Source organism: Talpa europaea (assembly GCF_964194135.1).
Source record: "Talpa europaea genome assembly, chromosome: 2".
Lineage (NCBI taxonomy): Eukaryota > Metazoa > Chordata > Mammalia > Eulipotyphla > Talpidae > Talpa > Talpa europaea.
This window is the reverse complement of record NC_140068.1, coordinates 54,593,440-54,609,934: the sequence shown is the minus strand read 5'-3', so window position 1 is coordinate 54,609,934 and position 16,495 is coordinate 54,593,440. Positions and strand designations below refer to the sequence as shown.

Here is a 16,495-nt window from a genome sequence, read left to right as displayed (position 1 = left end):
TTCAGAGTTCTAATATAAAACTTAATTCTTTCCTTTTGTGTTTGGACTGCATTAAACATAATAGGATATAAAATATGTCAACTATTTCCTCTAAATTTCCTAATGTCACGATATTGAAAAAATCTTGATGTGCTCAGATTAAATTTTAGATAACACTGGATAGTTTTTGCTTTCAGAGACTTCTGAAGTGCCTCATTTTTTTTATAGCATATACCTACAATTTGAGTTTTTTTTTTTATTAAATTCTGTCTAGTAAAATCACTCTATAAACAATCTGTTAAAAGTGCCTTATAGTATTTATGGATCATTATTGCTTTTTTTTTTCATTGAAAAGATAGTGTGTTGTCTGATCTTTACAAAAAAATTTCTTTTTAAAAAATATCAGAGCTCTTGGCAACTTGCATTTTCTTGACTACCTGCCAATTAGCAAACAATATCAAAACAGCACTGATTAAACAAAATAAAATGGCACAAAAAGGATACCAATGATCTGACAGAGAAATATCTTCAATCATGCTATGTTTCTTTTTTAATTTGATATTCTTTCAAAGGTACCCAGTGTAGTAATGTGTCATAGATTAACACTAAAAAGTTCCAAAGCTATAAACAACTTTCTAAAACAAAGTCCTTATGAAGAATAAACACAAATGATTTTAAAAAGGAATAGTCTGAAATCACATATTTAAGGAAAATATTTCATTGATTTTAACAATAAGATCATGATTTTATTTGACAAATATATTCTTTCTTAAATTCTTTATGTACATTTTAAAAAGTCTATAAGATAAAAAGGAGGTTAGAGAGCTCAAGGTGTTTGGATGTTTTTCAGGTAGTACTTTGTTTATTGTCACTGCTGTTTTCCTAGCCACCAGTGGTGGATCCTAAATTCCCTTTTTATATATTCTGGTGGCACTTAGGAGTTCAAGTCTATAGGTGCTTCTTAAATCTTCTCTTCACTGTAGGAAGGACCCAGGACATCAACTGTCTTCTAGCAGCATTCTATGCATATACTGAAGGCCAGTACTGTTCTCTTGCAGTCCATAATATCCCTCATAAGGGAGAAATGCTTATCACACTTGGATGCCAGTTCCATGCAAATGTAGCATTTGTGCTCTCATAGTCTGAATGCTGCTCATGATTTTCTTTTGGTGGCCAACTAGTGTGATACCTAAACTCATCACATCCCTGAAAAAGACAAATGCAGGTTTCATTAGTTATCCTACAGAGAATTTATTGATACAACATTGTCATCAACTCTTTAATTAAATAATCCACTTAATTTAGGAAATTAAGATATAATCTTAGTGTTCTTGAGTATTATGATCATATTTCTGTAGTGGGTCACACTGAAAACCTGCACCAACATTCTTCGTGAAAAAACAAACTATCTAGGTACCCAAATTGCCATGATAAATTCTTTTTCAACTGATTTGAAATTTTATATGATATGACCCAAATCTTAAAGTTATTATTAACTTAAGGTAATGTTAGGATATTTTATTCGAAGTGTGTTCTTGACCTAAGCAAGGTTTAAAATTATTATTAAAATAAAATAGGAAACATTTGCTGGGCTCCAATTGATCAAGAATCATCAATGATCATACAATATTTTATATTTAGTTTAATTATCACATGGCAATCCTAGCTGTGTTAATGGTCATGTACTTACTTCAGCTAAGTTCCATAATTTGACTATATTTTAGAAAAAAATATTTCTTAAGGTGTGTAATACTTTCTGTTTAATAGCATGCATGTGATATAAGCCCTTCATGTGTGTGTGTTATATCACCTTTTCTAGTAGCCAAAAGATTGAGCTCAGGTATTTGAAAGCAAGTGAAATAGAGCATCAGTACAGTATTTCCATATATCGGTATAGTATTACACAGAATTGGTCTAATACATGACTTTCAGGGGTATAGCTTGCTTTGGGGTACAGATACAATTATGCCCATTCTACACATGTAGTGAGTAGGAGAAACCCAAACAAGCATAAATTCATGTACATTCCATTTCCTGATATGCCAAGAGTATCTGACTGCTGGCATCTTTTCATCTGAAAAATGTGAACCTTTGTCACAACAGTACCTAAAGAGGGCCCAACTAATAGAACTTTATTAAGTTTCTCATTTTAAAAAACATTGGCAGAGAAAAACTTCATTGCCCAAAAGAGTTATGGTATAGTCAAGAAACAGAGGTTCAGAGATATTAAATAGATTTCCTAAGACCACATAATCGCTATTAGAGCCAGAAAGGAAAATTTAGTTCTTTTTACTTCAAGTTCCAAGAGCGTTCAAAAGTTGTTTTACTAAACCATTCTCCAGAATAAAAGAAAAAAGCAGTGAATCAATCCTACACCATCCAAAATACAAGCTAAACTCTGAGTTAATTGAATTAAGCTTGTTTTGGCCTCTTCAGAAAGTAATCATATTAAACTTCATAATGCATTTGGTATTGGGTATGAAACTGAGATTTTTTAATGTAGGATAGAAATGTGATCAAATTAATCCTCCTTTGCAAAAGAGAAGGTGATCCGGGTGAATAGGAATCTAAGTAGTACAATTTTTAATGAAAGAGGAAAATTCACTTTAGTGTTCAGAACGTGGGTTATTGAGACAAATCTGCTGCCACTTCAGTAGCTGAGTCAGTTTAGAGAAATTGAAACTTTAGCTTATTGTATGTGATACTACTGACTTAATAAAATCATTGCTATAAGGGTTAACAAAGATGCTTTATGTTCAGGGGTCTATTTAGCATAAGCCTGGCATATAGTAGGCACTTTTTAAAGAGATACTTTTCTCCCTGATTTTGTCTTTCACACAAATTTAATATATGCAAGTTACCTAACATATAAAGCCTGGATTGTACCTCAGAGATTTTTAAATATAATTTTAAGTTTAAGCTTACTCAATAGTCATCCTGGCCACTGATTCAAGAGAGTTGTAGCCGGCTGCTGTGAAGTTATCTTTATATCTTTCCATCTTAATAGCTTGTAGCCATTCTCCAACAGAACAAAAGGTAGTGAAGTCAGGAGTATTTTGATCCAAAAGAGGGCTTATTGGCCTAGACAAGAATGAAACAGAAAAGCAGTTTGAACTACCAAAGAAAGAAGGACTTGGTCCTTAAAAAAAAAAAAAAAAAAGGCATAAAGAATACAATTATATATTTTAATTGATCTGTATAAAAACAAATAAATATAATAAACATCTAATACATAAAGGTTGCTTGATAATTGACAAACTCCAAAATTTCGATTTATTTAGATTTGACCATCAGATTGTGTTTTCCCTGTATTTTAAAGAGTACACCCAGCAGCATATATCTCTTTATTTGCTTCTCCAAAAGTAACTGGAAGTAAAGGAAGCACACTTGGCTGTGGACTAGCTTGATCAGAAAGGAGAGTGCTTTAGGGAAGGTGCTAATGGCACCTTTCTGCAAGTATTGAAAGTTGATGTCTCTCCACAAGGGCCTAACTGACAATCAGTTCAGACCAGAGCATTACATTTAGGCAGTGGCTGAAGCTGATAACAACTATAGCATTGCAATAAAATAATCCAAGTGCAAAAAAATTGGAGGCTTGGATTCTTTTCTATGGGTATACCTCAAATTGTGTGCTAAATCACTTCTGTATACTTTACGTTCACAGAATCATTTTACTAAGTTAAGTCAAAGCAAAGCCACAAAATAGATTCTATGCGAAGAACTGGGGCACTAGTAACAAAAACAATAACATAATAATAATGGTTTGAAAATGTGAAATGACTGTCACCTAAACACAAATTCAATTATAAAGTTTTCTAAGAAAGACAGGCAGTGATGGGGGGAGAAGCACGCTAATGCATAGTAGGTCTCTTCAAATACTAATTTAGCTAGTGCAAATCATCTGAATAGAAAAAAAGACTTATAAGCAAAATATGGAATTATAATTTAACATAAATGGCAATTTACTCTTGAGGTGGGAATGAAGAGATTAGTGGTTCATATGAATATTTGACCTGCTCCCAGCTTCCATTCTCTTAGATATGTCTTACCTACTACAGGTTCCGAGGGGGGTTTTCAGACTATTTGGATTACGAATCATTTTATCTAGAATTCCAACTATTTGTTCAAACTTTGGCCGTTCAGCACGCTCCTTCTGCCAACAATCCAGCATCAGCTGGTGAAGACCAGCTGGGCAGTCCATGGGTGCTGGTAAACGATAACCTTCTTCTATTGCTTTAATAACCTAATGGCCAAAACAACATTTAAAATATTACTGACTGAGTTTCAATTATAGCAAAGTGAATTGTCCAGTAGGCAAAGTAATTTATTGAGATAATGTGAATCACACTGCTTTGCAAAAGACTTATTTTTTCCCAAACATCCATGTACAATAATCATATGATAAAGGGGTGCATAAAAAGAAGGATATGATGACATTTCCTAGTTAGTTCTTCAATAGGGAGCAACAATGAAGTTCACTCAGGGTGCAAGAGATGGAAAAATTTAATGTCACCCCAGAGGTTCTCAAAAGGAAATACATTATGGAACCATTTTATTTATATATAATTTGTGTTTGTACATATTTGTCTATGAATTTAAAAATTCTCCAAGATGTAAAAGAAACTCTGAATTACCCAGAAATGACTTTAAAAAGTTTCAATTTTTGTAGAGTTCAAATGACACTTTAAAACAAGATATCAAATATGTGGATGTACTATGGCATAAAATGTTATTGGGCACAATGTTATTTTAAATAATATGAAGCTTACACACTGATGAGGTGTACAATGCTGAACGGTACAATGGTGTGCTCAAGTCAACTTATACTGATTCATGAAGGTGGTTCGATCACTTCCCAGCTATAAGTTCAGTGATCACATACTGACAGATTGAAAGGCACCAGGAAATGATGAAAGTTTATAAATGCTGGTTGTTAAACTCTATCAGTACATCAGTATCTACTTATATCTAAGATAAGTCTAGGAAACTACATGAAACTTTGAATGTTTGTGAAAAATAGGCATCTATAAACATTTGTACATGACAAGCAGAAAGCATAAAAGTTACTGATTCAGAGTTGGATTATATGGAAAATAAAATTAGATTATGTTATAAATCTGAGCAGCACAAGGAAATTAAAAGAAGGCAACAAACAACACAAACAAGATCTTTTGAAACATTAAGATATTATGCAAGGGGGAATTAACAAATCCTTTGTGACTAACACAATAGTAGTAGGAATCTAAGAAAAAAATGACTGGAAAAAAAAAAGAGGTAACCTTGAGTTTTTGAAGAAAATAAGGCCAACTATAGGGAGATACAAAGCTGGCTTTAAAAAATGCTGATTAACAATATTTGTCGGGAAACAGGATGTTATGCCCATGCTCATAACATTAGGGCACTCCTTAGTACTGCCCACCAAAAATCTATTTCTGTCTTTGTAGCTTGTTTTCAGTTATTCCTGAAAGGAACAATACAGAGAGTGATCTTATCTTTCTTCTTTCTCTCTAAATAATCTTTTAGAATGCAAATTTAAATCTTAACATGAGCTTCTTGATAAACTCTTCGATAGTTCTCCAAGCCATCATGACACATTTAGGTTTCTTTAGCTTTGAATACAAGTTTTCCTTAAGTCTTTGTGCCAATGATCAAAGTATAGAACCATTAAATGACCTTTACAGGAATGACAGAGTTAATAAACCTCTGAGGTTCTATTATAAGAATTTGAAGATTCCTATTATTATAGCAGAGAAATTACATTTTATCTCAACATAAAATGCAACATCTAGCTCTCACAAATATAGTGGTGTACACATTTTTAAAGGAGTGCAGCAACTATAACATCTGAAATAAGGATTGGGGATGGACTTGAGAGCCTACAGTGCCCAGTAATAATCCCCTACCTCCAGGGGCACTGTGAATACTAACTCTTCATTGCTCTCTAGCACAAGTTGGCATAATCCAAAGTATACCCTTTGAGGATAAAACAGGCTGATAGGGATAATTCAGGCACAAAAGGAACCTAAGGATTCTGCAGTTTTCATTTAGTTTGCTTCACTTTATTTCCATTTGGGAAAATAAAAGGTAATTTCAGCAAATACTTGCATACTTAGCAATAAAAAGGTACACAGGTGAGATGGCTGAACATACACTTCTTAAAGCATAATGTAATTATTCATGAAATTAATTAAAATATCTTTTCTTTGTGAAATTATCAGAAATCCCTTGGATTTGCCACTAAGTTCTAGCCTTGGTATTCCAATTAAAAACAAAAAGAAAAATATTCATAAGCAATTTTAATTGTAACTTGTTCCCAGAGGAATAGGAAGTGACCAGGGTAAACGGCATTTTTATGACTGCTGGGATATAACAGACATCACATCTTGGGTATAAACTGTAAAGAAATACTTAGAAATAAAAGCACAAGTTGCTTGCTGAGAAGTGTTTCAATATTATTACAGAGCGATCATAGTAATTAAGGAAAAAGGAACACTGAATGACCCCATGATAATGGGCCTGTAATAATTCAAAATGAAATATAACATGAATGGCTTCTGTTCTCTGCTCCTATCCATTTTCATTTCATTGACCTCATAATATCATAACCCACATTTTATGCAATTAGATATTTTGGATTCCATTTCCCGGATTATGGCCAAGTTAAAAAACCTCACAACTTTGTTTCTATCTTAACATAAAAAAATACAAAGTCATAAATCAGGGGTGACATTTAAAAGGAAAAATTGAAGGCTCACAATTTAACTGAGAATAAATTTACTTACAAGAAAATTACATTTTCAAAGATTCTAAGTGTCTTTTAATGGACCACTTTAAGGAATTATATTTATGCCTCATGTATTTATGGAAACTTAATCTTTTTTATCATCCTTATACCTACTAGTAGTATTAACAATTTACTGGCATAGCTTAAGGTAAGAAAAATTTTGTTGAGTATCATAAATTGAAAAAAATATAATTTATATAATGAAATATTTTAAAATTTCATAATTTGAGAATAAACATTTTATTTTTACTAATTTAGACACAGATTCAAAGATAGCTAATGTGAATGCCAATTGTATTTTCAATTTATGTAATATCTATTATGTTTGACTGAATTTATATAGTTTTTCTGAAAGATCATTAATGGAAAGAGCTAAATATCTATAGACTTTTAAGAAAAATAAAAGTTGGAAATATATTTAGAAAATTCATGCTCAATTTTACTAGCAAATAAGAAGATCCTAACTAGTTATCTAGTCAGCTACCTGCTTCCAGGGTAATGAAAACTCAAGACAGTCACACACTAGACACATGAAGACATGAAGTCTCTTTGTTATCAGCGTCAGGTGATAACTTCTTTGGGTCACGTACATGCATACTACTTTTTTCTCAAATTGTTCTTGCTCACTGTCCTGTCTAAGGGTACAACTGAAGCCTGCTGGCAACTATCTCCCTCACTGACTTCACATGCCCTTTTCTATTTCTTCTGAGTGCTCACAGATGAGCATTCAGCCTGGAACTTTGGGGACTAAGGACTTTGGGTGCTTGATGGTGGGTGTGGTATGGTGACACAGCTGTGGAGGTGTGAACCTACTCCCTAAATCATATACAGTACTGGAAAACAATGTTACTCTATTAAAAACAAAAAAAAAACGAACAAAAAAATCCACCATAACTACCAATTTACCTCTTGTTTTCATGGTGTTTTAAGAAAAGGACTTTTTATAAAATTCAAGGTATTTGACTTGTTTCCTAAAATCCTGAAAAATTCCCTGGCAACTAAATTTGAACAATATAAAGTGAATTGATTTACTTAATACAATAGAAAGACGGATTTAAAAAAAAAAATTAAACTCTGAAGAACCAATGAAAGGAACCTTTTTAACAAAACCCACACATACATAGGATTTACATATGTGCTCATTAATAGCTCTCTTAAGTCTCTCCTTGAACTTCCACTAACCACAAGTTAAAATAAAGGAATTCTTTAACAGAATGGAATAATTTTAAATTATCCAGTATAAATATTTTACCATTTGCATATTGAAAATTAAAAAAAATTGCTCAATTAGTACTTTAACAATGTAAGTATAAAATAATGAATATTACCCTTTAAGAAGAATAAAAATATCAACTTTACCATAAAAACTGAATGGAACTGTTTAGGTAATTTCGTATTATTATACAAACCTGTGTATAAATTTAATAATTACTTTAGATCATCAAATTTAAAAACATGTTCTACATTAGATTTAAAACTTCACTATAAATGTAATGTTTTCATTTGATCTTTTAAAATTATTGACATACTAATTATGTATTTATGATGGGCAATTTTTAAGAAAAATAATGCAACAATGCTTAGGGAATTCTAAAATTAAAAATATTTATATTTTTTTTTCTTAACCATTTATTGTTTTTAGAAGTAAACTTTGAATTTAAGTCATTTTATATTCCTGTCATTCCCTTTATGTTTGAATCTAGTGCAGAAGGAAGGTGTCAAAAGAAATGAAACTCTACCAAGTGTCTAGGGAATGTAAATATTTCTCTTTCTCTGCCCCAAGGATTTGTTTGCCTATATTTTGACAGTACATGAAATCTTTGACACTGAAACCTGTCAAATATTAACAACTTTGGCTTTGCCAAATGGACTCATCATTTAGATTTTTATCTTTAAAAACCAAAACCAACAACAAAACAAAGTTTCATGTCATCACTCAATTGAAAATATCAAAAGATTTAACTGATTTCAGAAGTTTGTCTCTTTGGGCCATGTACATTTCAGTTAATGTTGAAATTCATAGGGAAATGTACTGAAAATAACCTTACCAACAGACAATCTGAATTTAGTTGTCTAGAACCAATTATTGACAAGTATTCAGAACCACAGGAACTTGATATGGAAAACTTTAAAATTAAAAGCAAAGATACTGATTTAATAGAGATTTTCATGATCTCTTTTTGAAAAATAACCCCATTTTAGGTTTAGCTTCTATTTCTGTCCATGTTTATAATACCTCAAATATTGACTACTCCAAACCAATTTGTTATCCACATCCTTCTGCTAAATAGCAATGCAGACTCCCTTGAGCACCACTTTTATTGTTTTACATCAAGAACTCACATTTGCATTATTCCCAAACTCCTTCAAAAAGTCTTTGATCTATTTGCTGCAATCTAGTCCTCATGTAAAATCATTATCAAGGGGGCCTCCCTGGTGGTGCAAGGGGATAAGTGTCAGCACCATGAAGCAATCCTCAACTACTTCAGCATGAGTTCAATTCTTGCCCTGGGATGTGACCCACATGGTACAGCAGACCTCTCCTGTCTCACCTGCTACACACCTCAGCACTGTATTTCAGCAGAGCCTGTTCTGCTCTCCAGTCTGTCTCTGGTGAATCCTCTCACCCCCCTGCACCTCTGGCCTATACCCCAGTTCTTGTATGCATAAATAAAAATAAGTATTTAAAAAAATAACATAAATTAAAACCATTATCAAGGCGTGCATCTCTGTTAGAGGAAAGTGAGTCTGGTTGGTCCCATATCACATCAAGATTTTGCTTTGAGATTTCTCAGTACCCTGTTTTGGAAAATTCCTCTCATCAGTTATGAATCAAGATCTTCTTCAGATTTCTAGTACAAATCCAGGGTACCTTCCTAGGTCTCACACCAGTCTACTATTATTGGAAATTCACTTACATTTTTAAATAACTCAAACTATATGAAACTTTTAGTGTTTGAATGTTTCTGATATGTCAGTTTCACAAACTTCAACCTAACAGAAGCAAACATTCATTTGCATTTATTCCACACCATTCTATAAATGGTCTCTTGGTGTGAGATGTATACCCCCAAGAACTGTCACCAGTTTCTTTTCTCAAAGGACAATGGCATGTTTTATATCTTAGAATATCCTCATGGCAACAGGTGCTTTTTTGATTTACAGGAATTCTCAAGGGTACTCACTTTGTGATTACATTCTAAAATAGCAATATGAAACACCAATATTGAGCATAAAATCCAGATGGTTGATGAAATTAAGTTTAATTAAACAAATTAGTAATAGATAATATTAAGCATTTTCTCAGAACATTAAAAGAAAAAGAAAGATAAGCTGCAAAAATAAAACACCACCTTCCTCTTCCTTTGGCAAATGATTATTTTACTCATGTGACTTTCAAGGGAGCTCTATAAGTGCAGCATTGTTAGGCTTACTAAGGAGGAAATATCTTCTGTAGGCTTCTATTAAATCCACTAATTTCTGTGATAATTTGTGGTAATTGTGAAAAACTAAGCAACCATGTTTTTATAATTCTATAAAGATTCTTCATAAGTCATTACCCATGTTCCACTAATAATGAATAATAATGCATTAAATCCTTCTTGTTTATACAGTGTAACACCTACATCTTGATTTGACATGTCCCAATAAGGTCTTTCTCCATAAGACATAACTTCCCACATGACTATCCCATAGCTCCACACATCACTGGCTGATGTGAATTTCCGGTACTGGATGGCTTCCGGTGCTGTCCACCTTACTGGAATTTTTCCGCCCTGTTATAAAAAAAAAAATTGACCTTTTAAACATGTATTATAACTTATAACTCATTTATATCAATGTCACAAAATGCCTGTTCTGCTCCCCACTCAGTCTCCGGTGAATCCTCTCATCCCCTGTATTTCTGGCCTGCACCCCAGGTCTTGTGCGCATGAATAAATAAGTCTTTAAAAAAACACAAAAAAACAAAAGTCTAGTCAACAGACACTGGCAAATCAAGCAAAGTAATTATTAAAATGGAATAAATATGGCATATATCAGTAAATCTTCAAATATTTTCCAATCTCACAAAAGCTATAAGAATTAGTATAGCTAATATTCTTTAAAAATCTTTATTTAAAACATGATTATATTTTTCTGCTATCATTATGAGTGTTATTAACTAGATATTGTTATATATGACTACATATTATTTACATGACTATGCCCATGTAAGATAAGCAAGTTAATCACTCTTATCATTACTTTTCCTTTTAGACTATATGCAGATCATAAAAATAATCAATTTGCTTCTTTCCTTCTATTTAGTTTTGCATTATTAAATCCTACTTTCCCAGCAGGAAAATCTCAGGACTATTAAAAGGTATAGCAACAGGCTTTTTCTTACGGTAGTTGTATAGACAGCTTCTGGATCGTCCTCTATAACCCGGGATAGGCCGAAATCTGACACTTTACAAACAAGATTGCTGTTGACAAGAATATTGCGAGCTGCAAGGTCCCTGTGAACATATCCCATATCAGCCAAATATCTCATTCCAGCAGCAATTCCTCTCAGCATTCCTACTAGCTGAATGACTGTAAATTGTCCATCGTGTTTCTGCAGGAAGACAAAAATAAGTTTCATTTTAAAAAATAAAAATAAAAATAACTGTACTTTGAAAAGGGAAAAACCAGGAGGAAAATTATCTGCACACACGTTACTGCACATTGTATAACAGGAATAGATTCATTTTGGTAATTGGTATATTGCGACTTATAGAACACACACACACACACGCACACACTTGGTTATCCAGATGACCAAAGAATTTTTTCATAAATAGGTGGTTTTCATCCATGGCTTCTGGCACAAACATCCCCCTAAACCTTTCTATTTTTTTATGTGTAGTATTAAAGATGTCTCTTATTATGCTAGTGAAGGAAGTTTTCTAGGAAAACCTGAGGAAAAGGGGCTGGAGATTGAGTTCAAGTGCTAATTTCTAATGAGTTAGTCAACATAGAGATGTAATGGAAAACATTTTATAGGTTACATAAAAGCCAAAAAAGAGGGGCTTCCCAAAGCAACTGAAATGGTGAACACATGGAGATAAGGCCATGAATAGCATACTTAGAGAGGACATAGATACCTCGCCTTTCCTGTATCTTACCCTGCCTCCTTCTAGCTATTGATTTGTATCTTTTGTAATACACCAGTGACCTAGAGAATAAATAAACAGGTTTACTAAATTCTGTGAAGCACTATCCCATCAATTGAGTCTGTGGAGGGTGTGCTGCAAACATCTAATACGTAGTCAGTTGGTCAGAAGTGCAGATGGGTACCTGAAATCTGAGGAGGGAATTGTGGTGACCTCTGATCTACAGCCAGATGACCAGAAGCAAGGCTTGTCAGAGGTGTGCGGCAGGCATTTGAAGTAGAGGTTGATCTTGGGAGGCTGAGCCCTTAACCTGTGAAATTTGATGCTTTTTCCAGGTAAATAGTGTCAGCATTGAGTTGAATTCTTGGACACGTGACTGGTGTTCAAGAATTGCTTTTTGGTGTGAGGGAGCTGCCACATAACCTTTGGAAATTGAGCTGCCAGGACACACCAAAAACACAGTAATAATTTAATTATTTATACTGGTAGTTATTAATAATAGGTTTAGATTATGCAAATCTAAAAGTTCATGTGAATTTTTAACTCAAAAATTCCAAAATCATTATCCCTGATAGCTAAAATATTCCCTACATGTCAAAAAGTTACATGTTATCTAAAATATACAAAAGGATAGAGAGACATATATTAAGATTTCTGTCTCCAGAACGTAAAAAATTGAAGGGAGAAACGTTTTGAGTACAAATTATGTAGAACTAAAAAGCAGAAAATTATTACAGTGGCTATTTATGTTTTCATTTTATTCTTTCCCTTGGTTTGCTATTGGTAGGAATCTTAATGGCAACAAAGATCCTCTAAAATAAATATAACAGTCAATGATACTAAAACTCTGTTCATCTAAACAATTTTTACCTCACAGATTTCTCCAACTGAATACAAATATGGAGCCTTAACCAGATTGGTTAAGTTGTTGGACTTGCTAGGTGAAGTGCTTCATATTTATAGTTATCATATCATAAAAAAAAGCAGCGATACAATTTTCTCCAAATCCTCTGATTGCTCATAAGTCTGGACTGAATATATTATTCTGATCATGTATGATAACTTTGTATGGTCCCTTATTCTTTAGATTATTTTCTATTCATTATTTCAAAAATATGTTAAGGTGTTCATATGCTTAGGTGAAAAGCCTCTTAAAATAAAAATATGTATGCTTTATACATTTAGAATTTAGAATTTATAAAAGTAAACACATACTATTGATTTGAAAAATGTCAATTAATGCTACATTTTATGTTCTGTGTTCACATAATAACTTAATAGAAATAGTTCCACAGAGCAGAGTTGGAATTAACGTGACAACATTAAGTGGTGATCTCACACTTTAGCCTCCTTTGCATTTCCTCTGTATTTCATTTATAATTGCACTAGAACTGTCAAATGATACTCTATACCATGTATTCATATTAATGAACTTCAGATATTCTCCATACTTAATTTACTCAGAAAAACTATTTTTAAACTGAATAGTAGCATTCAAATGCTGAAAGATTCTAGTTCCATCTAGAACTCTGATTTATTTTTGCTTTTGAAAGACAATTTTCTGAACTGTCAATGTTTATGTCTATATTTTACACTGAAAAAAATGTTCAGATATTTATATTGGTAGCATGCATAATATATTTAAAATGAATAGTACAATAATTTTATTACTTACCCTGAGAAATGCATCTAGAGCGCCATTTTCCATGAATTCTATTACAATCATGACTGGTTTTCCTAAAATTAAAAAAATATATATGTGTGTGTGTGTATATATATATATATATGTGAGAAAAGGTGTTGTTTCAGTCACCATAAGCTAAACTTCAGAGATTCCTTTTCTCACCCTAGATAAAACACATGGTATTCTTTTGAAAGACAGAGTGAGAGACTTGAGAGGGTTTTTAATATTTCTGTTGCTGCTGCTAAGCTCAAAGAGCCATCAAATGTCTGTTTGGAACATGGACCTGATTCATAAAATTAAACAGTATCGATGTGTTCTTCTGAACCTGCTTTGCGAGCAAACGTGAGAAAACGATGCTTTATATAAAATGTAAGACTAGTGTTTCACTTATATAACTTTTGAAGCTAAATGAAAATACCTATCAGTCATTCTATGTATCAGTCAGACTTATTCTTTAACTCTAATCCAGCATTCTCTATATTGAATTTTTTTCTGAAGTGGGGACACAAAAGAATTGTTTTCATTAGTTCTATTCAAATAAAAACCTTTTATTTAGCATATACAAATGTTCATAACTTGAACTTACTATTATGTAAGAAACAATATAAACTTCTGACACTCCACTCGATAAATGAATGATATAATCAATATCTACCTCTTGTAACAACCCCTTCCAAATGGACAACATTTGGGTGGTCAAACTGTCCCATGATGCTTGCTTCACATAAAAAGTCTCTTCTTTGTTTTTCTGTATAACCAACTTTCAGCGTTTTTATGGCTACAGCAACATCTCTTTTCCCTGGAAGTTTCAAACGACCACTACAGACTTCTCCAAATTCTCCTGAAGTAACAGAACAGGCAGGTTTATTTTAATTTCAAAATATTTCTCCCTCAAAGAAAAATACATTAAATTCTTTAAAATGCATGTTTAAGCTTTCATAAACTATCTGTTACCCAAGCTATTATTTTAAATTGGATTAACAAAAACTTTCAGAAATAGCACTTAGATTTGAAATACACTGTATAGTGTACTCTGCCTACTAAAATATAAGCATATTAGCAAATGCTATTGCTTTTACAGTTTGAGAAGTAAATATTTCTTAAAGAACTAAGTCTGAAATTCATATGCACTATGTCTGCTAGATTTAAGGGACTTGGATTCAAAATGTATAATTATTATGAAAATACATTATACACACAGCAAAAAACATTCCTTGTAAATAATTCACACACAATTAATTTTCTACATGAAATTAAATAACATAATGGCTACCTAATACCTACAAATACAAGAAAGTACAGTAAAGAGGAAAGCTTTGTAAGTAGATGGTAAATCAAGTAAGAGGAAAAATTTATTCCAACAAAATTCAGGAACATTCTAATGTTTTTAAATTCCAAGTCATTATTTGAACAACAGGCCAGAACTATTATGAGATAGCTTATAATATAACAACATCTTAAAACGACAGAAGACAATAGATATACAGATTCTCTGGCCATACTCTTTTTCACTTTTTTTCCTTAAGATTTCATAAACAAGTACAGCCTCATTGCTTCCAACAGTTCAGGTAAATGCAAAAGTTCTATACTTGAGGTATAATTATTTGCCTGTCATTATGATGTATGACTTTCGATCTTGGCTAAATGGAACAGCTGAACAAGGAAGCTACAACAGCCTTACCTGCACCAATCACACGCTCAATTTTAATACAGGAGGCATCTAGCTCCTTGGCGAATTGATGGACAGCTCTATTTGGGTCCTCATAGGTTTCAGGGTCAATGTAGGTTTTGGTGCCTGGAAATTTAACTGTAATGATGTAAGAAAGCATGACTGTGATGAAGCAAAGCACTTATTGTGCAGTCAGCCCAGGAATTTCATTATGCAGAGTGCTCCTTGGAACAGTGAACTTGCTTCCACATCACCTGATTCACAGCAGTTTTAACAGACTACTTCAGTCTGCGGGCGTATATGTATTATCTGCAAGCTTCTATAGGTAACATAGGATCCAGCTCATAGGTTACTAACTGAATTGCTTTTCCAGTAAATCAACAAAAGACATCACCAAAATTCTCTGACATGACTCTTATCAGACTGGAGGTTTAATTAAATTCACTGCTATCATGGCATAGTTCACGCCATATTGAGGTTTGTAATGGACTTGGAAACACATTTGTAAATCTATCAGTCAGTCAATCAATCAAATTAATACACTGGGAAAAGAAGACATTTCATTTACAGGTAGCCTACTACACTGACAGCAATATTAAAAACATTTAGACATCTTACTTATTCTTTTGATTTATTTTTTTTAAAGACCAACCACCGTTGACATATACATAAAATTAATACAAGATGTGAGGGACTGTTATCACAGAGTCAGAGAGGAATCTACTGAAGACACAGTTTCATCTTCACCTTGAAGGGCAATAGAGGCCAAGTATACAAAGTGCAGAGTAAAGTTAGAAAATTTACAATATTCCTGGGATCTGCTAACCATGTATGACAGCAATTTGAAAGAGGAATGGTTTATATGAACTTTCCATAATAAGGCTCTGGAAGGAGGTAGCCAATATTCCTCAGAAAAGGTAGTCAAAATTCAAACAACATAGAATTATCTTAAAAGTTAAAATCGTCTTAAAATGCACCCAGAAGCATGCAGGTAACAGATAATGCTATGTCAACTTTAAATCAAATTCAATTACAATAATGTATTCCAAATCTAATCATTTGGTTAAAGACAAAGATAAGCATATATTTGGTTATATTAATGCAATGAAAAGAATTACACTATATCCTCAAAAAAACTTTATTGTTTTTAACAAAGCCACCGAACAATCTTTTCATTAAATCTTACTATTCGGAAAACAATATATTTCTTTATGTATTACACTGCAGCCTAACTGTGCTTATGT

General features: G+C 32.7%; 1 protein-coding gene across 4 annotated transcripts in view; it reads right to left on the bottom strand.

Annotated features, from left to right (window-relative positions):
- Positions 1 to 962: 962 nt before the first annotated feature.
- The window catches only part of EPHA7 (EPH receptor A7), a gene marked incomplete at both ends in the record, with an annotated part of 157,281 nt that continues 141,748 nt past the window's right edge, over positions 963 to 16,495 (bottom strand). For 2 of the 4 annotated variants that reach the window (XM_084228178.1, XM_084228180.1), the window contains 8 exons: positions 963 to 1,185; positions 2,905 to 3,060; positions 4,029 to 4,222; positions 10,390 to 10,539; positions 11,151 to 11,360; positions 13,574 to 13,635; positions 14,238 to 14,423; positions 15,264 to 15,389. In XM_084228178.1, coding sequence (XP_084084304.1) covers positions 1,071 to 1,185; positions 2,905 to 3,060; positions 4,029 to 4,222; positions 10,390 to 10,539; positions 11,151 to 11,360; positions 13,574 to 13,635; positions 14,238 to 14,423; positions 15,264 to 15,389 — 1,199 coding nt within the window. The remainder of the gene's footprint in view (positions 1,186 to 2,904; positions 3,061 to 4,028; positions 4,223 to 10,389; positions 10,540 to 11,150; positions 11,361 to 13,573; positions 13,636 to 14,237; positions 14,424 to 15,263; positions 15,390 to 16,495) is intronic. The other 2 variants (XM_084228179.1, XM_084228181.1) reach the window with 1 other exon arrangement.